At 35.0% G+C, this 26,108-nt stretch overlaps 1 protein-coding gene across 1 annotated transcript; it reads right to left on the bottom strand.

The window, feature by feature from the left end:
• Positions 1 to 827: 827 nt before the first annotated feature.
• On the bottom strand, positions 828 to 4,120 carry LOC145239794 (uncharacterized). Its single transcript, XM_080103301.1, has 2 exons — positions 3,646 to 4,120; positions 828 to 1,063 (listed from the first exon to the last, which is right to left on the bottom strand). Exons 1-2 carry the CDS (start codon positions 4,118 to 4,120, stop codon positions 828 to 830), a joined length of 711 nt encoding a protein of 236 aa, XP_079959427.1.
• Positions 4,121 to 26,108: the final 21,988 nt, after the last annotated feature.

Below are 26,108 nucleotides of genomic sequence, written 5' to 3'. Positions count from 1 at the left end.
AAATGCGAAGTTCGCGGTTTGTTTTGTTTGTTTACAAACAGGCGGTTTGAGTATTGCAAAAGTGGTGGACGGGTGTTTGTTTAAATAGCCATTCGAAGAGGTTTTTTTTTGCGGGAATCGCTTCTGTGGTCGAGTGGGAAAACTGCCGACTGTCAACACGACGGTTCTAGGTTCAATCATTGGCTTGGAAGAGGTGCTAGTCTAGCGGCACTGATGAGTTGTGATACAACGAAACAGGACTGTATGGCGATGACTACAAATATATATATATATATATATATATATTATATTAGAGACAAATATTGGCTGAAGAGAGCTTGATAAGGATACCTTAAACGGGCCTTATTATCGGGCTTGAAACCGACGGTACCAATGATCTGTCTCAACTAACAACTTTCTGTACACAATATATATATATATATATATATATATATATATATATATATATATATATATATATATATACTGGAAGCACTGAAGAAAAATAAGGAAACCCCCAGAGAACTAATAAAACCAAGCTTCGTTTTGAAATGATAAGTAAAGATAAAAAAGAGTAAACAGGAATGCCTTTCGTAAAGGTTTAATCAACTTAAAATTATACACGCGTTTTCGAGAAATCAATATGGTGGAATCCTTAATTTCGGCCAAGGGGAATAACTACGATCCTTTATTTCCGGAAGAGTCAAAGCAATTTATTCTAACATTTTCCCTTCAACAATAATTAAGTATGGAATTACAGAAGTTAAATTTAGTCTGTTCAGTACTAGGTTATATTTACTTGGAAATCGTTGCATTCTGGACGATCTTCGCACTGACTCACAGGGATTTTAGTCCTCAGCGTAGTGGGGAGCATAGATATTTTCAGGATCAGATAAGGGATTCTTTTCCTTCACATAGGCATTGTCTTCGTCAGTTGGCGGTTCTTTAGGGGCTTCAGGGCTTGCAGGATTGTTTCCATTGTGTTGGTTTTCTTGATTTGAGGAGTTAGGAGCCAGATCTCGCACATTCACAGTAGTTTCCGCACCAGAGCGTAGTCGTACATGAGCATAGGAGGGGTGGATGTCTAATAGGGTAGCAGGGGTTACCGGAGGGTCAAGCTTACTGGACTTAGTATGGTTTCTGACATATATTTGGACTGGTTTCGCCCAAGTGGGAACAGAAGTCCCGGAGGAAGATTTACGACTATATTTGAACATTCTGTCATGAGGAGTCGTATTAGTGGCAGTGCATAGTAACGACCTCATTGAATGGAGAGCGTTTGATAGTATATCTTCTCAATGGCGCAGTTTCATGTTGCTAGAGTGTAAGGTCCTTTGGATGGCCTTCCATAAAGTTCCATTGAGTTTCTCAACTTGCCCATTACCCTCAGGGTGATATCTACTTATTTTAGAGGTGGCAATACCTTTGCCACGTAAGTAATCTTTGATTTCTTCTGCAAGGAAGTCGGCAGCCCGGTCAGTGTGTATCATATCGGGCATACCAAAAATTGAAAATAGTTGGTTTAGGCAGTGGATCACGGTTTTGCTAGTCATATCCTTACAGGGGAAGGCAAAGGGAAAGCGAGTATATTCATCAATTATAGTAAGTATTTGTTACCACGCACAGAAGTGGGTAAAGGGCCTTTAAAGTCGATGTTTTATCGCTAGAAAGGAAGTATATTCTGTATGAGTGTTCGTTTGTTACAACTGGCAAATTTAGGTTTCAGATACTGAGAGGAGGAGCACGAGTCTGTTATATTTTTAATTAGTTCTAAAGAGAAAGGGAGGTTTCTTGTCCTGATGAAGTGGCTGAGTCACGTGACACCAGGTTAGCATAGTGTAACATGCAAGTCGCGGAGGTCTTGCTAAGTGTGCGTTAATGCAGAGATGCGAGAAAATGTGTCAGCAGCTGTATTTTCCGTTCCTGGACAGTAAACAATACTGAATTTGAATTGTGACAGTTCGATCCGCCAACGACATATCTTATCATTTTTAATTTTAGATTTCCTCTTATTATCAAACATAAAACTGATGCTCTTTTGATCTGTAATAACTTTGAAATGTCTCTCGAGTAGGAAATGTCGCCACTTTCGGAGAGCTTCGACAATCGCAGCAGCTTCTTTTTCGACAGCATTATGTCTAATCTCATTCGGGTTTAGTGTCTGCGAAAAGAATGCAACAGGTCTACTATGTCGGTTTAGAGTAGCAGCAATGCAGTAATTACTGGCATCAGTTTCTACTACAAATTCTTTATTCGGGTCAACAATTATAAGGGTAGCATTTCTTAAGTCGGTCTTCGGCGTCTGAAAAGAATTTAGAATAGACATGGGGCAGTGGAAACTCCTTATTATGGTTGAGAGGCAGTATCTTATCAGAAAAGTTTCAAATGAATTTACTATAGTAAGAGAACATACCAATGATTCGTTTTTGAGACCAGAAATTTAGAGGCGGTGGCATTTCAAGGGGTGGTTATAGCCTCAGGTAATCAGGAGGAATTTGGTTGTTCTGGATTGTGTAACCAATAAGTGTGAGAGAAGTAGCAGAAATGATGCTCTTACTTTGGTTGAGCGTGATGTTGTATCTTTTCGCTACATTATAAAACCTTTGAAGGTTGTAGTCATACTCTTTTTGATCCTTTCCGCATATTGTGACATTGTCTACATACACAAAAGTTTATGTTAATTTTTCTCTTTCTACAATGCCATCGATATATCTTTGAAAGGCACTTACTCCGTTAGTGACGCCAAAAGGGATACGAGTAAATTGGTAAAGTTTTCCATTTACTTCAAACGCTGTGTATTTCCGATCGGCGTGACTAATTGGGATTTGATAGTAAGCAGACTTCAGGTCGATTGTTGTAAAAACGTTGTATCGAGCTATGTCATCAACCATTTTATTAATGTTAGGCATGGGATAGGCATCCAGTTCTGTAAATTTATTTATGGTGTCGCTGTAGTCGACCACCATTCTTTTTTCTTTCTTTTTTTTTTTTTGATTCTCGTTAGAGGTCACTAAAACTTGGGCTCGCCAGGGAGATACAGAGGGCTCTATTATGCCTTCCCTCAACATTCTGGCAGTTTCCTCTCTAATAAATATATTGTCAGTGAATGAAATATATTGTCAGTGAATGAGTGACGACGAGATTTGGCGGCAATAAGGGTCGTCCATGTAGAAAGATGAGAGAAAAGGGGAGGAGGAGAAATTTTGATACATGGAAAACTGTCCCTCTTACCCATTGCTCTGATAACAAGTTCTTCCCCGGACCGTCGAATTTCAGGGTCACAGTTTTATATTGTTTTAGGAGGTCTTTTCCGATAATCATATTAATGAACAGGTTCTTAATTACTTCCACTGTCATGGAGTGGTGATTTTTACTGTTTAGGGAGATGTCAACAATAGTTTCGCCGATGATTTTGGCATGATGATTAAGGTCCGCCAATGCTACGATTTTCTGTTTGAGAATAATAAAAAGTTTCAGCTTTCTTGCTGTCTTTTTGCTGATAAACGTCTCCACGCTGCCGGGGTCTACAATAGTGTTCACTACTTGCCCATTTATTTTGCATTTCGTGTATGTAATGTCTTTGGCACCCGTTCCTAGTCAGGAGAGATTGGGTGGGTGGGGACTCCGGGTCGTATCATCAGCAGTGGAGGAGGGAGATTTACATACCTTCGCCCAAATGGCCATTTTTCTTACATTTCTTACACTCGGCGTTACGCGCAGGACACATCGCCCGTGAATGTCGTGTCCCATAGAAGAAACAAATTCCTTTTGGTAGGGTGTTTCCTTTTATAGCGGCTAAGGGAGTGTCTTCTGGTTTAATTACGGTAGCGGCTATATTCGAGTGGTTATCGAGGCTTATCATATGTTTCTCTGCTTGTTGTAGAGACCTAGCCATTGTAAATTCTTGTAGAGTTGAGAATGATTTTTCAAGTAGACGCTGGCGAATATACGAGGAGGAGATGCCGCTAATGAAAGCGTCACGAATATATTGCTTTTTGTTCTCCTCAGCGCTTACTGCTTGAAATTCACAAGATTTGGCAAGTACTTCCAGTTGTTGCATGAAATCGTCGATAGCTTGTGCCGGTTTCTGTTTATTCGTCAGAAGTTGATGTCGGTTAAATATAACGTTTGCCGGCTCCATGTAAACAGCGTCTAGCGTTTCTATGGCGCCGTTGTAATCTGCAGCATCGCTTATTATTTCGAATATTGTCGCTGAGACTGAATTAATCAAGGCGAAGAGATTTTGTGCATTATTTTCTATTTTCCCGGTGTTTAAAGTGCGTAAGTAATATTCGAACGTCAATTTCCAGTGTTTATAGATGTTTTCCGAATTCGGAGCTATTGGTTCTACGTTGAATCTGCCCGGCCGCAGTAGTTTGTCCATGTTTTGTTTTGTTTTTTAAGTTGATAAAATTGAAATAAGTAAAGATAAAAGAAGAGTAAACAGGAATTCCTTTCGTAAAGGTTTTATCAACTTAAAAGTATACACGTGTTTTCGAGAAATATATATGGCGGAATCCTTAATTCCGGCTATGGGGAATAACTACGATCCTTTATTTCCGGAAGGGTCAAATCAATTTATTCTAACAATAAAAATCTTTTGATTAGAAATTTAACCATTTCACGTCATAAATTTTTAAATTTGTTGAATGACTAAAATTTGATGAATACATATATATATATATATATATATATATATATATATATATATATATATATATATATTATTTATTTATTTATTTATTTATTTAATTATTATCTATTTTCTATTTTTTATTTAATAATTAATTAATTTATTTATTTTTTCCATTTAGTGTCTTTTAACAACTCTTGCTGACATATTCTTAAATAATATCCTGTACATTTCAGTTGACGTATTTTTTTGCCCTATATTTTTTCGCGCCTTTTAACATCCTTTTTGTCTAGGTCATCTTGGCATTTGTTTTTCTATCTTATGTTTAATTCTATCACCATTTAATTTTTTTTTCCTCTTTTTCTTCCCTGATCTTTCTTATTATGTCTCGGCAGTCGTGTGAAAAGCATATCTTATTCTTCTTTTATTAATATTATTGGAATTTTCCCCTTTTCTTTTCTTTGTACGTATTTGTGAATTATTCCATGGATTTCGGCCTTTTGGATTATTTTGGACCATCTTCCAATTACGTGATTTCCTTGGATTTTACTTGTGCAAATGGAAACTCAATCAACTTTCTTGGAGTTATATTTTTGGATTATACCGTCATTGGATACCTTACCTTTCACCAGACTATCCATTCACGTGTAATCACCTTTTTCTTCACCATATACCCTCTGCTCCACTTTTTGTTATCAAATAAGATCTTTGACTTACTTGTTGTTTCATCAAATACTTTTGTATGCAAAATCCGATCCCGCATTTTGCTAATTCCTACCCTCTGATGAGAAGGAAAGTATTTCTTCGAAACTCCGCAGATTAAGGACTATCCACTTATAAGATTTTTTCCTTTTCAGATTAAATATGTTTTTAACTCTTTTTCAAAGTGTTTTTTAATATGTTTTCTTAACTGTTTGCTCCTATATATATATATATATATATATATATATATATATATATATATATATATATATATATATATATATATATATATATTAGCAAAGTCCCGACCTTTTAAATTTGACCTTGACTTCGAAAAATAGTATGCATCGTCCCTAGGTCGGAGACCATCATCATGATCGGTTCAGTGGTTTGGGCTGTAGAAGAGTTGTACACACAGACACACAGAGGAACGCTACTATATATATATATATATATATATATATATATATATATATATATATATATATATATATATATATATATATGAGCAAACAGTTAATAAAATATGTTAAAAACACTTTGAAATGAGTTAAAACATATTTAATCTGAAAAGGAAACACTAGAGAAATGGATAATCCTTAATCTGCGGAGTTTCGAAGAAATACTCTCCTTCTCATACGAGGGTAGGAATTAGCAAAATGCGGGATCGGATTTTGCATGCAGAAGTATTTGATGAAACAACAAGTAAGTCAAAGATCTTACTTGAAAACAAAATAAGTTAAGCAGAGGGAATATGGTAAAGAAAAAGGTGATTACACATGAATGGATAGTCTGGCGGAAGATAAAAAATTCAGTGACGGTAAAATCCAAATGTAAAACTTCAAGAAAGTTAAAAGAATTTCCATTTGTACAAGTAAAATCCAAGGAAATCCCGTAATTGGAAGAAGATGGTCCATAATAATCCAAAGGCAGAAATCCATGGAATAATTCACAAACATGTGTACAAGGAAAAAAAATAATATTAATAAAAGAAAAATAAGATGTGCTTTTCACTCTACTTCCGATATATATATATATATATATATATATATATATATAGTAGCGTTCCTGTGTGTGTCTGTGTGTACAACTCTCCTATGAATTGTGATACAACGAAACAGGACTGTATGTCGATGACTACAAATATATTTTATAAAGCCCCCCTCTTTGGGTAGAGCACTGTCGTAAATAATCTCACATGCTACTTAATTGGCTGAAAAATGCGATGTTCGCGGTTTGTTTTGTTTGTTTACAAATAGGCGGTTTGAGTACTGTAAAAGTGGTGGATGGATGTTTGTTTAAATAGACATTCGAAGAGGTTAGTTGCGGGCATAGCTTCTGTGGTCGAGTGGGAAAACTGCCGACTGTCAACACGACGGTTCTAGGTTCAATCCTTGGCTTGGGAGAGGTGCTAGTCTAGCGGCACTGATGAGTTGTGATACAACGAAACAGGACTGTATGTCGCTGACTACACACACACACACACACACACACATATATATATATATATATATATATATATATATATATATATATATATATATATATATATACTGAAAGCACTGAAGAAAAATAAGGAAACACCCAGAGAACTAATAAAACCAAGCTTCTAATGCCCGCCTAGAAAAGAAAATCATTTTTAAGTGAGCACTAATCAAAATTAAGGAGACCCCGAGAATACTACTAAAATAAAGTTTGTAACCGCCTCACTTAGACAAAAAACCTTTTTTAAGTGAGCAGTGAAAAAAAACTTAGGAAGCCTACAGAATCCTAATGAAAGCATTAAAATTAAGGAAGCCTCCTGAGCACTACAAAATCAAGTTTCTAAACACCCTCCTTCCTCGAAGAGAAATTGTGGACACTGAAAAAATAATACCCAGGAGGCATTCAGAGCACTACTAAAACCATGTTTACGCCCCTAGTAAAATTTGTTTTTATTTTTATTTTGTAAGTGATCAGTGACAAAATTAAATCTAGGAGTCTCCCAGGGCGCTACTGAAAGCACGAAATAACATTAAAGAGGCCTTCAAAGTACTAGTTAAAGCAAGTTTCTAACCTTCCCTACTTCTAGAAGTGAAATTATTTTTGAGTAAACAATGAAAAAATATAAGTCTCAGGAGGCACACAGTGTACTATGAAAGCACTAATTAAAATTAAGGAGCCATCCAATGCACTACCAAAATTATTTTTTCTTATTTGTAAATAGAACTATTCAATGATTTTATGTGTGTGTTTTCTTTAAAAACCTTTCTTTCTTTTTAAAGTAAGATTTGGTTTGTTTTTACATATAGGTAGAATTATATACAAGTTTTTCTTATTTAAGATTAATTTATCTTGTGCTTAGTAACATATGTCAAAAACTTTTCTCACTCTTTATCTGTGCCAAAACCAAAACGTAGATTCCATGAACAAAGCTTCTTTCTTAGAAGTGCACGCATGTGGAACTCTCTTCCGTTTGCCTGCTTCCCACCTGACTACAACCTGAATGTCTACAAGTTCAACATAAACAAATTCCTGACAAACCGCCCCATTAAGTAAGACACTTGATCAAATCTCCAATACTAACGATTACTACGATACTATCTCATTGGTTACTGGACACACAATAACTGTTATCCCCGAGTGGTTTCCGGGCCTTGATTGTTACATGATAAGGGCTGTCCCTTTTTCATGTAAGTATAAAAATAGAGAGATTACTTAAAATTAAAATAAAATGAGAGAAAGCAGAAATCGAACCTTGGATATAAGTTTTAAAGAACAATAGGTTTAAATGGAATACCCAGTAAATTGTTAATTCTGATGAAATAAATAATAAATAAACTATTCATTGTTAAAAGAATGTGGATAATAAAATATGGGTTAAATGATTTAGATATGCAGGTTGAATTCCTTTGTGAAAACAACAAAAGGAAAAATAGGTTATTGGGAAATCAGAATGTCGGAAACGTGCAAGTCGCGCATGTTGGTGGCACGTGAGTTTGGTCACGTTGGCCGGACATGCATGGATTTCTCAATATAGGAAGTGAGAGTTAGTTAGTTAGTTGGAAAGTTAGTGAGAAACTCAGAGGGGAGCCTGAGAGACAGACGATAGTCTGGGTTCAGACATGGGGTTTCAATCGTCTAGAAGCGAGACGATCACTATTAAACTTAATATGTGCACCTTTGAATTCCTGAACGCAAAGCCACCAACCGGTTCAAGTGGAAGAAGAATAAATGTTCAACGTGTTTTGATAACTGCCGTCTCCTGTGTCCATCATTACATGAAAAAGGTATTGTCTATTTATATGTACAAACTATTTGAAATTCATCATCTAAAAAATATATGTGTTAGAAAGTAAATGTGTCTATTTATGTTATACAAACACTCCCGTTCATACGAACTGTCAAAGCATAAATGCCAACCTGTCAATCCATCGGCATAAATGCAAACCTCTCAATTATCGGTCTGTCTATCTAGATATGAAAACACTTTCTCAAAATGTATTTATATGCAAGTCTCACTCATTTATAAACTCCCACGCTCTCTTTATATACACCTGGTAATGTCCACATCTCTTCTCTAACAATGTTAATGTTAATGATCCCATCTCTCACAATATGAACACTTACAACATGAACTCACCTAAGACTCTCATCTCGCTTAAGACTCTTACACTTTTCACAAAGAATAATACAAAATATACCATTGATAAGTGGCGACTACCTTGTAAAAAAAAAACAATAATGTGTCGTAAAGTACTTTTATTAGTAAGGAAAAACAATTTAAAATAAACATATCTATGTAAGAAAAAGTAACTTACTTTGCCTTTGACACGAAAGTAGGTAATAATGTTTTCACCTGAAATGCGTTGGTTTAAAAGATAACCAATCTACACAAGTAACCTATTTTTGCTTACAATTATTTTTCTATTGATGCATTTTCCATAATTTTTCGAATTTATACTAATTTTTACATGACACGTAAGTAGGTAATAATGTTTTCACCTGAAATGCGTGTGGTTATGACCAATTTACACAAGTACCCTATGTTTTAGTAATTATTTTCTATTAATATTCATTTTCTATAATGTTTGGAATTTATAGTAATTACGGCATAATACGTAAGTAGGTATTAATGTTTTAATCTGAAATGAGTAGGTTTAAAAGATCACTAATCAACACAAGGAGGCTTCCAGAGATAACCAAGTTTTTAAATCCCATCCCAATCTGTTTTATTAGTATCGAAATATGCCCTCAAATAACGTGACAAACATACAGTTTTAGTATATTTAGTATTAGTATAAATAGTTTTTCATTCTCTATTGGGATGCACGTGTCTCCTGCCTCTCTCTCTCTCTCTCTCTCTCTCTCTCTCTCTCTCTTTCTCTCCCTCTTTCTCTCCATCTGTATTTCTCTTCACACTACCACTATGCAAACATCTCATTGTATGTAATGTCTTAAAACTAAAAGAAAATCTTTAAATCTCAAAACAAACACTTTTAAATAACTTTTTTCAGATTTAATGTTTTGGCGTCCTCTATAAGATAATAAAAAAAAGTGTCTAGAATGAAACAGTGGACAGCTTTTTATAGTTTTCATTAAAAAAAAAATATTCAGTAAATAACGATAAAAATCGAGATAAAATTTAAAACATTAAAAAGCAAGAGAAATTTAAGGGGCAGACAATTAGGTGCTCGCATGTGAAAGCGCTTATTTAATCAGATAGACAAATATTAGAAAACGTTTTGTACCTCTGCGCGATGACAATATATATATGCACATTGCCACTTTGTTGTAGGGGGCTACTATCAGGGACATACGCATCAGGGGTACTGTGTAGGAAGTTGGGCAGCAAGATGTCGGTTCACGTTGCACTTGAACTTCTGCATGTCAGTACAGACGGGGAAGCAGGGGCCCGGAAGTGAATTCCAAAGTTTAGCTGTTCTGGGGAAGAAACTACTGGACTAGAAGGCTCTCTTGCATCTAGGAATCTCTACTGTGAAGGGGTGGGATTTAGCTGCTAGTCAGGTTTGTCGGGGTATTTACGTCGAAGGGGCACAAATGCTTGCAGTTCGTCAGAGCATTCACCGCTAAAGTACTTGTAGAACAGGCAGAGGGATGCAACATTTCGTCGATGGGACAGAGGCTGAAGTTTAGCTGACAATTCAGGATTTATCAGATTGGCAACTCTCTTTTGAACCTTGTCTAGGAGCGAGAGACTAGTGGCAGATGCACCAGCCCAAATATGACAACAATACTCCATACATGGGCGAATGGTGGCCTTATAGAAGTATAGGATACTTTCAGGCGTTAATAGCTTTCTAGCACAGTAGAGAGAACCCACCTTCTTCGCAGCGGTCCTGGCAATGTTCTCAATGTAATTATTCCAACTCACGTTTCTTGTGAACGTTAAGCCGAGGAGTTTAAAAGATGTACTTTCAGATAAAGAGTCATTGGTCATTGCTATTGGCGGTAGGGAAGGTTTCTTGTAATTATTGAAGGAAACAGGTTTAGTCTTGGCAGCATTGAAGGTGACCATCCATTTTTGTCCCCATTCCACTACGGACCGGAGGTCTTCCTCTAGTGTTTCTTCCATTTCTTTAGATATGTGTTCTTTTGTTTTCCTGTCGTGTCTGTTATAGAGAGTGGTGTTGTCAGCATACATACCCATCTCACAGACAATTTTGTCAGGGAGGTCATTTATTAATATTAGGAATAACAGAGGTCCAAGGATAGACCTCTGAGGCACTCCCGCATTTATATCATATTGTTTAGATGTACGACCGTCAAGGACAACCTGGATTTTTCTCTTATCTAAGAAGGATCTAATTACGTTATGTATTCTTCCAGTGATGCCGCGTGAAAATGTAATTAAAAAAAAAATATATATACATATATATATTATTATTATTATTATTATTATTATTATTATTATTATTATTATTATTATTATTATGAGTAGTAGTAGTAGTAGTAGTAGTAGCATGGGCCAAAATAATTGTTTGTTCCAATGAACAATATATGTTTTGTTCCTTGTATTGAAAGCGGTTAAAAAATTAAAAGTATTTATTGCTCTAGTTATGTACTATTGAGCTATTTAATGGAACTTAGTGTTGTTAAAAAAATATATTTGGAATAGAAAATTTGTATTTGAAATATAATATTATTAGTGGCCTGGCAAGGCCACAGGGGTGAAAACTGAAGCACCAAAACTGAAGCTGGCCTACAGGATACCATACATACAATTTTAGGCAAATTTTGGCATATTTTATTAGTTTGAAAATATATGTTCTTTTTTACCAATTGCCATGAAATTTTAACTATAGAATAGTATTATAATCTTCAAAAAGCCTGCAAATTTTCATGTAGTTTCATTCCATAGAACCAAAGATATGAGCATTTCAATATTTAATTTTGCTACCAGTATATACATATACATATACATATATAGATAGATAGATATACCACCTGGCATATACTATATTTGGCAATTTTATAAGTTCTAAATCTCAGCGACTATTGATCAGAATTTAACAAATTGTGTAGTGGACTAGGCGACATTTGCCTTAAGATCGCACATTAAGGGGATAATCCATCACCCAGAGTCTATTTTTGGCACGTTTTTACAGCCATAAATTGTTTCAATCGTAGACATTTGTTTGTCTAGTTTTGCGTAAGAATTACAAAATATCTGATATTTCCTCAAAACGTCTGGCCTTGATCGAGGGGAGACTAAAACTTGCTGCTATGGTTTCAAATGATCTGAAATAATAGCAAGAGGAGACTTGATTCCAAATATTTCTCATATGTTATATCTCCACTCTTTTGGTTTTCATACATAGAGTAAATTTCACAGTTTAATATTTGATATTGGAGATATTCATAATCGTCCCCTATTTCCAAAGGAGGGGAGATATAAGATATGAGAAATACTTGGAATCAAGTCTTCCCTTGCTGTTATTTCAGATCAGTCTCCCCACCATCAAGGCCAGAGGTTTCTTATGTATATATATATATATATATATATATATATATATATATATATATATATATATATATATATATATATATTCTTCACCATATTCCCTCTGCTTCACTTTTTTGTTATCAAGTAAGATCTTTGACTTACTTGTTGTTTCATCAAATACTTTTGCATGCAAAATCCGATCCCACATTTTGCTACTTCCTACCCTCTGATGAGAAGGAAAGTATTTCTTCGAAACTCTGCGGATTAAGGACCATCCACTTATCTAGTGTTTCCTTTTCAGATTAAATATGTTTTTAACTCTTTTTCAAAGTGTTTTTAACATGTTTTATTAACTGTTTGCTCGTATATATATATATATATATATATATATATATATATATATATATATATATTTAAAATACATATCTCTTCTCATATGTTTGTATGCTTTCATAACACATGCATAAAATATTGTTTTCAAAATTAGGAATCGCGCCATTTTTTCTGATCACGTGCTTCCTCTGTCTGCCGATCACACTTCCTATTTAGATAGCTTAAGTTCCAGAAGCTTATATTTCACTATCATCAAAAGTTATAGTCTGCCGAGTTAGAATGAATTCTTTATACCAAATTATTAGTTGAATATGGTTAAATATTTTCTCATTTTTGCATTAAATAATAATCTCTGCTAATCTCTAACTGTGCATAAAACGAATATTATAATACGTAGTTCGCTGCACCTTATCATAACCAAGATCAATGCAAAATTTCAGCTCGATCGGATCAGCAGTTACCGAGAAAAAGTTGAACAGACAAACAGACAAAGTGAAATATTATATGTAGAGTATGTATAGTATTATACCAACATTATTGGCTCTATATGGGTATTTATGTTTCTGCAATGCCTCGTTTTAGAGACATCGCTTCATTAGGCCGTAGTATTGACTTGAGAGCGAAACTGAAGAATATAAAATTGTTCGTATACAGATATATCTATCTAATTCAAATTAAGAAGGTGATAAATGGAGAAGAAACAGTGGAAAGAAGACGAATAGGACATGAAAGGGGTTAGGGTTAGGGTTAGGGTTGGGGTTAGGGTTAGGGTAGGTGGAAATGAATTCACGTGTGTGTTGGTCAGTATTAAGTTGGAAACATTTGTTTATAATTTCTATTCATGAAAATCTTTTATTTTGTTTTTTTTATTTTTTCATTTACAGATTTTTGGATTCCTTACATTTGATTGCATCGACAACTTAATGTCAAGTGTTTCAGGCCCTCTGTTATCTTTACGTAATCTACATGAAAGCTAAGTAGTGGTCAAGGCACATTTGGATAAGTAGGATCACACACAATTCAATTCGATATTATCGCCGAACACAACATTCGTAAATATTAAAGCGTCTTTTATATATATTAACGGGGACAATTCACGCCTGAATATGCGAAATGGGCATTAAAACATATACACACATAACACCCGTACCCACACTAGTGCATATATATCTACATAAATGCACACATAAACGTGACGGTATCCACGCACGCACACCCACGTATGTATATAACATGCACAAATACAAAGCGATTTCTCTAAGAACGAAACATTGCAGGAATTAAATAATAAAATATTAAGCGTATGATTAAGATTTCTGTAATCGAGCATTTGGTTTTGGTTATTTTGGTTTTTGTAAGTATATATACAGGGTCCCGACAATATTTTTTGGACACTTTAGTATTCGACTTTCTGATTACGATAGAGTGGCGAAATTCCTTCAATAGAATATATAAACATATAAAGACAATATCTGTAATAAAAATGGAAGAAAATCAATTAGGTAAGGAAAAATATTTAATTTTCATCATTTTTTACAAAACACACGTGATATTATTTTTCGGACATCGTTGAAAAACTGTAAATAGTCTGTAATATCACATTTCTTCTCAATAACTTTTATCAATCTCTCTTCATAATGATCAAACATATGCACAATAACATCTCTACGCGTTTCTATTAGTTGTTTTTTTTTTTTTACATCTAGTATTCGTTCCCATAGTTGAACCTCTTTCGTTATTTCAGGTCCATCATAGACAAGTTGCGCAAGCATTTTCCAAACATTTTCTATTAAATTTAGATATGGGCTTCTTGCAGGCCATTCTAAAGTGTCATATTCACTTTAACCGTCCATTCTTTCATGAGTTTTTGACACACAGATGTTGCAATTGTCTTGCTGTAGAACGAAATCATTCCCCATCTCTTTTCTTATCCTTGGTAGGGGTTTCTCGTTCAGCAACTGTTTGTAACTTTCGCTGTTCAGCTGTCCTTTTAGCCACTCCAACCATATATTTCCATTAGCAAAGATCATACCCAAAACCATAACTCCTCCTCCTCCTCCTCCTCCTCCTCCCATCTGTCGTTTGTTCCGTACAACAGGCTCACCTCTTCTCGAACAAGTACACCATCCGTCGGGCCCATCAAACTTGAAACGCTTTTCATCAGTAAATATAACCTTCTTAAAGTCAACATGCTTTATTAACCACCTTTTAGCACACTCCAGTCTTGCTCCTTTGTGTTTCTTTGTAAGTGTATATTTTTTCATAGCCTTTGCATACTTCCAACCAATCCTATGCAGCGTTTTTTGTACTGTTCGGACGTTTATTCACATTTCTCCTTCAGTTTTCTTGCTGTAACTTTTTCTCCAGATGTCAAAAGTCGTGTCACAGTCCTCATCATTCTCCTTTCAGTCCTCTTGCCAATTGATCGTTTCCGTCTTCTCTTTTCCGCTCGGAGTTTGTCTTCGGCATGTATTCGACCGTTGATTTCGACAGCTTCAAATCCATAGCGATCCTTCTGATTCTGCGGCCATCTTCCCGCTTCTTCCGTGCCAAACAAACGACTTCTTTTGAATGCATTTTACCTCATTAAACTTAATCGTTTTGCCAGTAGAATAGAAGAGATAATTGAGTCTAACGATGACAGCTAAGTGTACGAGCAGAAAATTTGCATACAGCAACATATACATGAAAATCGCTCTTAATAAAATAGGATTTTTGTCATATCCGAAAAATAGTGTCACGCAAGTTTTCGCAAAAATCACAAAAAAACTAAAATTATCAAAGCCAAACTAAAAAGTGATTACACTAGTAGTGGATTTTCACTCGTCAACTACGTACTTACAACCTCCAAAGATTTTGGCACTAGTAACCACATTGAAGTACTTTTTTCAAAGTGTTCGAAAAATAATGTCGGGCCCCTGTATATATATATATATATATATATATATATATATATATATATATATATATATATATATACAGGGACCCGACACCACCATTTTTATCGTATATATATATATATATATATATATACGATAAAATTTTTTATCGTATATATATATATATATATATATATATATATATATATATATATATATATATATATATATACGATAAAAATGGTGGTGGAAAGACCTAAAATCTCGACGACGACAACGTTTCGCCCGTTTAGTGTGGGGCTTTTTCAAGAGTAGAAATGTTTACTGAGTTTAGTTAGCATTTCTCCTCTTTAAAAAGCACGCAATAAATGAGCGAAACGTCGTCGTCGTGGAGGTTTCACGTGTTTTTTTATTTTAATCACGCGCGTGCGCGCACAGACACACACACATACATATATATATATATATATATATATATATATATATATATATATATATCACGCTCTATTCCTGCGTATTTCTCCTCCCCTCTTCTGTCTGATTTGTCTCTAAGTATCCTTTCTGATATGTTTGTATGCTTTTATAGCACACACGGGAAATATTAGTTTCACAATAGGCAATCACGCCTTCTTTTTTTCCGGTCATGTGGTCCCCCCCCCCCCCGATCGTACTTACTACTTAGTCCACTCAGGTCCCAAAAGGTTATAATTCACTGTCATTCAGCCACATTCGATTGCCGCTATTGTCATTGTGCGTAAGGTAATACACGACACCAGTGTTACAATCGACACCATAGCACCTGATAAATGCGTTTTTCGAAAGTATATACTCATAAATAAAAGAAAATCTATACACAGTATTAATATCAATAATAAATCATCTTTCGTCTTTTCCCAAACAGCCATTAACTTTGTAGTTTTAAGGATTGTATAGTTTCATTTACTAATAACATTTTAACGTATTGACAAGGGCGGATGAATAATGGTGAAATCAAACTCTGCTGGGTGCTTTCGATTTGTATCGATCTTTTTATGTTATCGAACAGAATTCTATATTTCCTATATGATATTTATAGCTAAACAAATTTCTGTTAGCGTTTTCAGTTTTAAAATACTATTCAGATTATTTTAAATGCAAATAGTGTCGCGTGTTGAAGGTGCACGCACGCAAACGCACGTATGACAAATGATAAATGGTAGCAAATGCACTCAACGATGAAGTCAAGTTGTCAGAATTGACACCGTCAGTGATGAAAGGCCAACTATTTGACGCACGCAGAATGTCACATATATAGCCCAGCGAAAAAAAGCTACACCCTTCGTATCTAACTGGGCGCACGCATATGAGGTAGTAAAGAAGAAAAAAAACAAAAACGAACTGTACGATTTTTTTCTCTGTCTGACGAAAAATCGACTGCGCAACATACGTTTCAATAGCACTGGTTTACAAAAACGAAATTGATGCAAGCATAAACATTAGTAGCTTATAACTTTATTATTTGTTCTGGGATTTTTTTTTTTTACTTTTACAGTAATCTTTAGAATAATTTTATCTCGATGAACAGTATCTCCCCAAATGTGTTGAAAGAATTGAAACAATGTCCGTTTCCTTTGTCGTCAAACATCCAAGATGCAGGAACTCTCGCTTTTCTGCCACGTACTTCCTTTTGTGGTGCAATTTTCAGTACACGTTAGCCTAACTTCCAATTTCGTGTTTAAAGTAACCTTAGGTAGGATTTTCCATTATCAACCTTATGTTTTTTCACCAGTAATGTAAAAATCTTGCGTTCTGGTAACGATGAAATCGCTAAAGACGATTTTGATATCGCTTATGTTTTTTAAGCAATTCTCGCGCAGAAAGTTGTCGAGATGCTTGAAAAGGTAGAGGTCAGGCGCGAACGAACATCCCATAATTTTATTATACCATATTTCTTCAAACTGAAACATAATTATCAAAGTATTCTTACGCAGATGGATATGAAAAGTCTTTATTAAAGTTTATGCCTATTTCCATTCTATGGAGGCCAGGCGCGAACACAGACCCCACAATTTTATTATACCATCCCTATTTAAGTTAAAACATACTTATCAAAGTATTCTTATGTACATCTATATCAAAACAGTTGTAAACGTTTTTTCAATTTTTTAATTTTTTATTTCCATACTTTGTGGACCAGGCGTGAACGCAGACCCCACAATTTTAATGAACCACCGTTCTGCAGGATCAAACATACCCATTCCTGCTTCTCGATACATCTTCTATCATTATATGTAATCAGTTTTTTTTTTAAATAGTCAACCATATAGGAGCTATTCGTAACCACACACACACACACACACACACACACACACACACACACACATTCAGCTTTATATTATAGAAGATATATATATATATATATATATATATATATATATATATATATATATATATATATATATATATATATATATATATATATACGAGGCCTGTCTAAAAGTATCCGGCCTTAGGCCAGAAAAAATATTTCAGATACCTGACGGTTTTTGACCCTAATCCCCTTCAAAGTAGGCCCCTTGTGTTTGCATACACTTAGTCCACCGACCCTTTCACTGCTGGAAACACCTCTGGAAGTCTTCTTTTGGAATGCTGTTCATCTCCGCCGTCGCGTGCCGCATTATCTCTTCTCTACTGCCAAAACGGGATCCTGTAGTTTCTTATCAGTTTAAAAAAATTATCTATAATTTATAATTATTTCACCTTTTTAAGAAGTAAGTTCTTAAATGTTTAGAACTGTATGGGAAATAAAAGACGGTCGGTTGGATTTGTACGAGATCATAATTTCCGGTCGCTCGATCATTTTAAATTTAGTTTGGAAGTTTATATTTAGCTTATGATTTTTCACTACATTCTGAATGGATACTTGCCATTTTATAACGCCTGAACAGAAACTACATAATTGTTGGACCGTTTTCTGACGTAATTACATTTTGTCATCAATTCTCCCAAAGGAGTATTCATTATACAATTGACGATTTCATTAACCCTTTTCTCGAATAACTTTGTGCCTTGGTAAATAGCGATTCATTATAATTTTCTTAATGAACGATTTACTAAACTAAAATCATTTCTGCATCTTTAGAATAGATTGATTGCCTCATGAAATCTTTAAAATTGTAAAATTTTTGGAGTCAAGCTCAGCAAGTATGTATTACATATGAGGGGCCCTACATACGTACCCGATAAAGTTAGCTAGTGTGTATTTTGATAGGAGCCACATTCTTACATTCAGGATAATCTAGCTACGAACGAAATTGCATCCATTGACGGATGGTATGATTTGAAGCAGCCAGCAACGAGTCAAATGTGCTAGACAAAACATAATCGAACGATGTGAGATATGATGACGTCACGTTTTTCGAGCTACAGAGCAAAAGGGGGTTCAAATCAGTTTTTCTCGAAAAGCTATACAAATGGGACATGTTCAGACGATTTAAAGCTGAACCTAAGCTGAATGTTGCCGATACCTCTACCCGCTGCATCATCTATTTCTTAAAAGTAAACTAAGAAGTAAATAATAATAAGGATACAGTAGTATCCCTCTCCATAAGTAAATTTTCTCCAATAAAACCTTGAAAAACTCAGCAAAATCTCTTTGTGCAATTCATATAATGAAAAGTTATTTCGCTTAAGTTAAAAAAAAAAGAGACAATCGAGAGCCCTAGACAATCACCGCCATTCATGAAACACAGTGGCGATGAAAAAAACAAGTATAACAAAAAAAGGACCATCACGTAAAACACCCTGTGTATGTTTAAAACGACTTTATTTCGTTTTTTTATATCCCTCATGTGTGAGAATATAACGCGTGTGTTTCTAAATTAATGAAAATATAACATATGTTTCCTATTATTCTTAACTTAAAAGTTTGTTTAATCCTTATTGTGACTTTCTATTCATTTATTTTTTACTACATGGAAGATTCTTTGCAGAAATAAAATGTGAAATTGCCGGAAGGGTCACATTTCCGTTTAACCCGCCCTTTCCGCTCCATCGCTGCAACGAAACAATTTAAACCTCCAATTTTAAGAATATAGCTCTTGACAATTTAGAACGATCAAACATATATATAAATATATATATATATATATATATATATATATATATATATATATATATATATATATATATATATGTATATGGGATTGGATTTTGCATGCAGAAGTAATTGATGAAACAACAAGTATATATATATATATATATATATATATATATATATGTGTGTGTGTGTGTGTGTGTGTGTGTGTGTGTGTGTGTGTGTGTGTATGTGTGTGTCTACACACAAACTATATATATATATATTATTGCCTATGTAAAACGACATTTCTTTCTCCAGGCAAATAAACAACGGTGTTTTAAAAGGTCTGTTATTGATCAATGCATTCATCATAATTTGAGTGCAGAACAAATACAAGATTTGGCTGAATGTATGCAGAACCTCGGTCATAAATGAGGGCACACGGAATTTAATAGGCTAATTTTTATTTTATGTCTGTTGCATGTCAACCATAAAATCATTTAGAGATACTGCCAAAACATAGTTGTAAATGTCCTATACATTTTTTCTATGTCATATGGATGATATGAATACAGCGAATTACTGATGAAGTAAGATTCGGCACAAATAATTGTTTATAGCGTTTATGTATTTGATACGCACGAGTTGTTACTAAGAAATAATTGAGTGAGAGAGTAAAGAAACGTCTAATCATGTTTAACTAAATGGCGTAGATCGTAAACATACGAAGTACGAGATTGCACTTACTTGCCTTCCAACAAGGGTACAGTTCGACACAAAGTTTTTAATGTGAAGAAAATCTAGCTTCCCAATGGAGCACTCTGGATTTAAACACAAATAAAAGTTACATCAGTTTCGAAAGACAGAATAAATGAAGTGTAGTATTAGAATAAATACTATATTTTAATCCTAGCCGAAAAATTCAACACTTGGCCTTTTTAAAATCTTTTGTTTTTTACTTAATTGTATTTTCAAAATTTTTAAAAAAAGCAATAAAATATATAAACAAGATCAAAGTGTAGTATCTGTTCTTCAGATGCTGCACTTCCATTTCTTGTTCTCTTTCGGTGGAGCATTAGTCCTTCACGACTGAGACAATTTTTATTTTTGTACCTTTTCTCCACGTTAAAAAACGACTCTGGTGTCTAACTCTGTCCCGTGGGGAGGCATAGTAAATAGGTACAATCGCAGAGGGATAATTAATAGAAGATTTGGTGCTACGTATAATTTGGATATTATACATGTGTTGGTATTTCGCTTAGTTTTTAACAGACGAAATGTTATTTTTGTTGAAATCGTGGTATACTAACATAAAATATGGTTATTGAAGGATAAAACACGTATGAACAGGAAAACTGGTTTTTATTCCACAAAGAGTAACTAGGGTTTCGAGTGTGACTTATGTTTCTATAAAAATACAACTGCTATTGTATTGAATGATCATCCGTTTCTCTCTCTTTACACTTTCCCGAAAATTCCATATTTCTTTTCTCTTCTTCTAGCATACTATTCAATAGCATTCTAGGAACTTATCTGGTGCTGCAATATATCAAAGGTAGCAGCAGGGAGACTCGACGTTGCCCGAGATTAAATGATGATCTACGAATGTGCCACCCTCCCATATATTTATTGTCATCGAAATCGGTGAAACAGCCCATTTTTTCAGTCAAATTGATTGATTGACTTTTCTAGTTGGGGACCTATCGGTGCACCGGGAGGAAGCTTCACATGCCTCCCCGCATTGACTTAGTCCACAATACATTGTAGTCTACATTGCACTGTAGAGAACTTATTGTTGATTTTATAAAACTACTTTTATATATAACGGCTTGAATTAAAGTTTAAAATGCAAAAGTCAAGTATCATGAGTCAATTGTGCCCCAAACAGAAACGTTCATTTCAAACAGGCCCCTGTCATTTCAAAGAACTTACTGTTGATTTTATACACCTGGCCTATCTGCTTGTGCAGTAATAATGGCTTCGATTAAAGTTTAAAATGCAAAAATCATGTGTTATGGTTCAATTGTGTTCGAAATAGAAACATTCACTTTGAATGTACGCCTCTGTCATAAAAAACTACTGTTTTATATGCCGAGTGCTTCTGGTTGTGTGGTGGTAAAACTTCTCAGATGCACTTACGACGTTAGGTTGTATAAGGTGTTAACTTTGGTCAAAATCGCCTGTTCCTTCTTTCATTAGATTATTTCGATTATCGATTATCGATTATCGATACTTATCGAAGACATTCTAACATGGTACCTATCTAAGAACCCTGCTAGATACATAAAGTACATTTGCGTGGAATTTCATAAAAATCAGCTCAACTGTTTCGGAGTCCATGTGGAACGAACTCACAGACAAAGTTCCTTTTATATAATAGTAGAGATAAAGATTATTTTATGTGTACGCGTATCGTAAGATTTGTCTTTATGTCCAGTAAAACGAACATGGTGTGTCCTGCTTTTGTTTTGGTGTCTCAGTTGTTTCTACTGATGTGCTATCATGGGCTGTTCTCAGTATAGTGATGTTATTATTGTTGTAAACGTTAGGGTTTTCTAGTTAGTTGAAACACTGAAACTAGAAATGCTTACAAACATAAATGCTTAACAAACGCAGATAATTCACGAGTACATAAATACACATTTTAATTACCAATTGACAAACATAGAAATCATGTAACATCACAATACAGAACAACAATGATTTAGTACTCATTTAGAAGTGGTTAAACTCCTACTTTGTCTCACAGTGGAACAATGTTCTCACCCGGGTAAAACCTTACATTTTATATTAAGGCCGAAACATCTCTGTGTCTCTCCAGTGGGCATTATGCCCACTGGCGGGGGGGGGGGGGGTAAACGCTGCTGCTTTTCTCGATACTCAAACTCGTTCTACCTGTCTCTGTGTCCAGGGAAATAACTTCCCCGGTGTCTATATAAACGGTGTTCTTTGCCTAAATTCCCTACATTATTATTGTCTATACTAGTGTGCCTAACTGGTTTCTATCCGTCAAGTGAAATTGTGTGCTCTCCATCAGACAATGTTTCCATAACGAAATACTTATCTTCCATATTTATGACTTTATGTGGCCCTGAATATAGAATTTCCAACAGTGTCCGGATTCTATTTTTTAGGAGACATACTTGTTGATGATCTTAAGTCTTTTGGTATAATCTATTTGTGTTATATATAGCTGTCCTTCCGAAAGGGGAGTTATATTCAACTCTTGCATTTATTTTTCTTGGTTCATCCCTATTTATATCAGAATATTTGTAGTCAATTATGGGTTTCGTCAGTAGGAATTGGGTTCCTGTGACTACGGGGTGGCTGGAGAGAAACCTTGTTTATTTTTTATTCATTTATAATACCAAGTATTAGTATAGGAATACACCCACCTAACTTTGTTTTCATGTCAAGGTTGCTGTATTTACTGTGCAGTGTAAACTTACAATGATGGCATTTTTGAGAATTATATGGTATTATAGAGAGTCTATTGGTTCTTATTATTGTCGATAAACTCTCTCTCTCTCTCTCTCTCTCTCTCTCTCTCTCTCTCTCTCTCTCTCTCTCTCTCTTACAAGTGAGTCACCCGAGGGCCATTCGAGGGTAAAAAAGTGAATTTATGGTGGTCACCAGGATAAGAGCATAGTAATCGCTACTCGTGGAAATTGGGTATAATTTGATTATTAAAACGGCCCACTCAACAAAAACTTGTTTCCATTGGACTTGAAAACAATCATATTTTAGTCAGCCGAAATGCAGGCCAGCAGAACTGTATTCCAAAGGTGGGTAGTTTTAGGGAAGAAGTTTTGTTCACGGAATCAGTGTTTAGATTTAGGCACAGATAGAGAGTGAGTGAAGTTGTTGATAGTAGCTGTAGCTAGATGAGTATTTTTTATGAGAGTCTGGTAAAGGATAATCATAGATCGAAGCTCAGACGAGCATCTTTCATGAAAAAGGCTCGCAACATCTCTTCTGTGAAAAACGGTTGCAGGAAAGAGAAAAAGATATCCCCCAATAGACTACGAAGTCTATTTTGAACTATGTCAATACAGAATAAGATCTTTCTAGCAACTCCTGCCCGGATATGGCAACTGTACTCCATCCTAGGAAGTACTTGGCTCTTATACAGGTAGAGGATTGTATCAAGGCGGTTGAATGATCAAACTATTTTATCGGCAATCTTGCCAACGGAGTTGATGTGTTCCATTTCAAATCAGGAGTGTGTGTCAGTTCCTGAAGTTTATCAAACATAGTGCTTCCCCAAAACGAGAGACGCTCATTTCAATTAAGGCCGAATGGAAGTTAAAACGTTGATGATGGAGAGAGAGAAGCTTGATTTTAGATGCATTAAAATTAACCAATCACTTTTCCTTACTATATTAGGTGTTCAAGGTAAAAAAAACAAAAAACAAAAAACAAACAAAAACAAAACAGAGAGATCTTAGTCATTGCCGGCCATTGAAGTGCTGCCATAGATGGTAGTGTCGTCTCCATAAATGTATAACTCGATCAGCCGGTCACTCGTGTGTGACCGACTCACGTGTTACACTAAATGTCTTAGAAACGGTTCCGTGATGATGTGATGATAGGCCAGTCAATAAGATCTGAGTATCAAGAGAAAAAGCATACCTGAGATGTTGGATGTGAGTGTGTGGCTCCTTCTTTTCCCAGGAAAACGTCTTGATCTTTGGTGGCATTCTGGATGGAACATTCTTCCTTCGTCTTCAGACCCGCTTCGTTCTTTAATGCAGACATTTATGGCAGATACAAAAAAAAAACGACGCTAGACAAAAAAAAAAAAAAAAAAAAAAAACGCACGTAATATATGAGAAATGTAATTAACTATTTATTTTATAGCATGTATACAATATATATATATATATATATATATATATATATATATATATATATATATCAATATTAACATACAATTTACAGATCCTACAATTGATTTTCACCATTACATCATTAAAACTAACTAACCTTAACTAGAGTTGAGGGAGAGGGGATAGCCCCCACTTCTCGTTTACAGAAAGGGAAAATAACACGTGCTTACCCCATGCTGTCCGGACGAAAAAAAAAAGTCGATAAACGAAAGGGACTTATGGGATTGCATTTCTGTGTATCCCTCCACCTACGGCCAAATTACCACCTGGCTATGCCGAGGGAAGGATTAACAACCACTACAACCGGAGCACTAAGATATAGTGCCACAAATGTTTACGAATGATCTAAGAATGTGATTTAGGAGATTGTTGATAAAGATCAAAAAGAGATTGGTCCCAGGATGGAACACTGAGGAACATGTCTGACAACTACTATTATAAACCTATCAGAGACAAAGGATTTAATAATTGAGAGGACATTTCCAGCTATTCCGTAGCTGGAAATCTTGTGAAATAGACAATTGTGTCATACTCTATCAAAACCTTTCTGGCTTCCTCAACTAGTGCAATATCGCTAGCAATGGTGTTGTGTAGAGGTGTCTGTTTCCATATTGTGTTGCTCCATATATGAGTACATAACTAACTGAAGATATAGTGGGGAAAATCGACCGATGATATCAATATGGACAGTTTGCATTATTATTCATCGGACTACTGAGTGTGAGTTTCGATGTAACCTTCGACCTTCTTCAAGTATATCTTGTCGAACTCGGGAATGTTTCCGTCAAACTCGGGAATTTGGACGAAATTTAGAGCGGAACCCTTTATTTACGTCACGGGTGTAGCGTGCTCTTGTTCTGCAAATGTATTTTTTCAGTCGCTCACACTGAGGATTGAACCTTAAAGCTTCAGGAGAATATCATTTTATCCATTATATGACGATGATTAGAAAAAAGTCCCACTCGAATCACATTTCAATTTTTCCATCGTTTAATATTCCCATTTCTCGACACTTTCAATTTTCAAAGTTCGATATGAATCGCTTAATATTCCCATTTCTCGACGCTTTAAATTTTCAAATTTCGATACGAATCGTTTAATATTCCCATTTCTCGACACTTTCAATTTTCAAAGTACGATGTGAATCGTTTAATACTTCCATTCCTCGACGATTTCAATTAAAAATTTCACAAAAAATACTTTCGTTTCGGTCGCGTCGACTTTTATGCCGAAATAGCTTGTAATTAAAAAAAGATTCTTTCCAGCATTCGTACGGCATTCTTAATTCCGAGCTGTTTAATTCAGTTCCACGAACTCGACTGCCCTGCCATTTCCACTTTAGTCTTTTTATATCATCTTTTTGGAGGCGATGTCTCGTTAATATGCAAATCAATGCCTATCACACTACAATCCATGTATACGAAACTGTTGTTCCATAAATCAAATTGCATGAGTCAACACTCAAAAAGTCCAAATGACATTATTACTTCAAAATTTTCGATATCAGACAAAAGAATAATTCGATTGACCTTTTCCCGTTGAAATTACAATTTACAGATCCTACAATTGATTTTGACCATTACGTCTTTAAAACTAACTAACCTTAACTAGAGTTGAGGGAGAAGGGATAGCCCCTCCCTCTCGTTTACAGAAATAAATTTGATAGTATTTTCTGTATCGATAAAAGTGA

This window comes from Euprymna scolopes, chromosome 2, assembly GCF_053919585.1.
Source record: "Euprymna scolopes isolate OS-2025 chromosome 2, ASM5391958v1, whole genome shotgun sequence".
NCBI classification, from domain to species: Eukaryota; Metazoa; Mollusca; class Cephalopoda; order Sepiida; family Sepiolidae; genus Euprymna; species Euprymna scolopes.
Note: the sequence above shows the minus strand (reverse complement) of the source record. Positions and strands in the feature narration are given on the sequence as shown.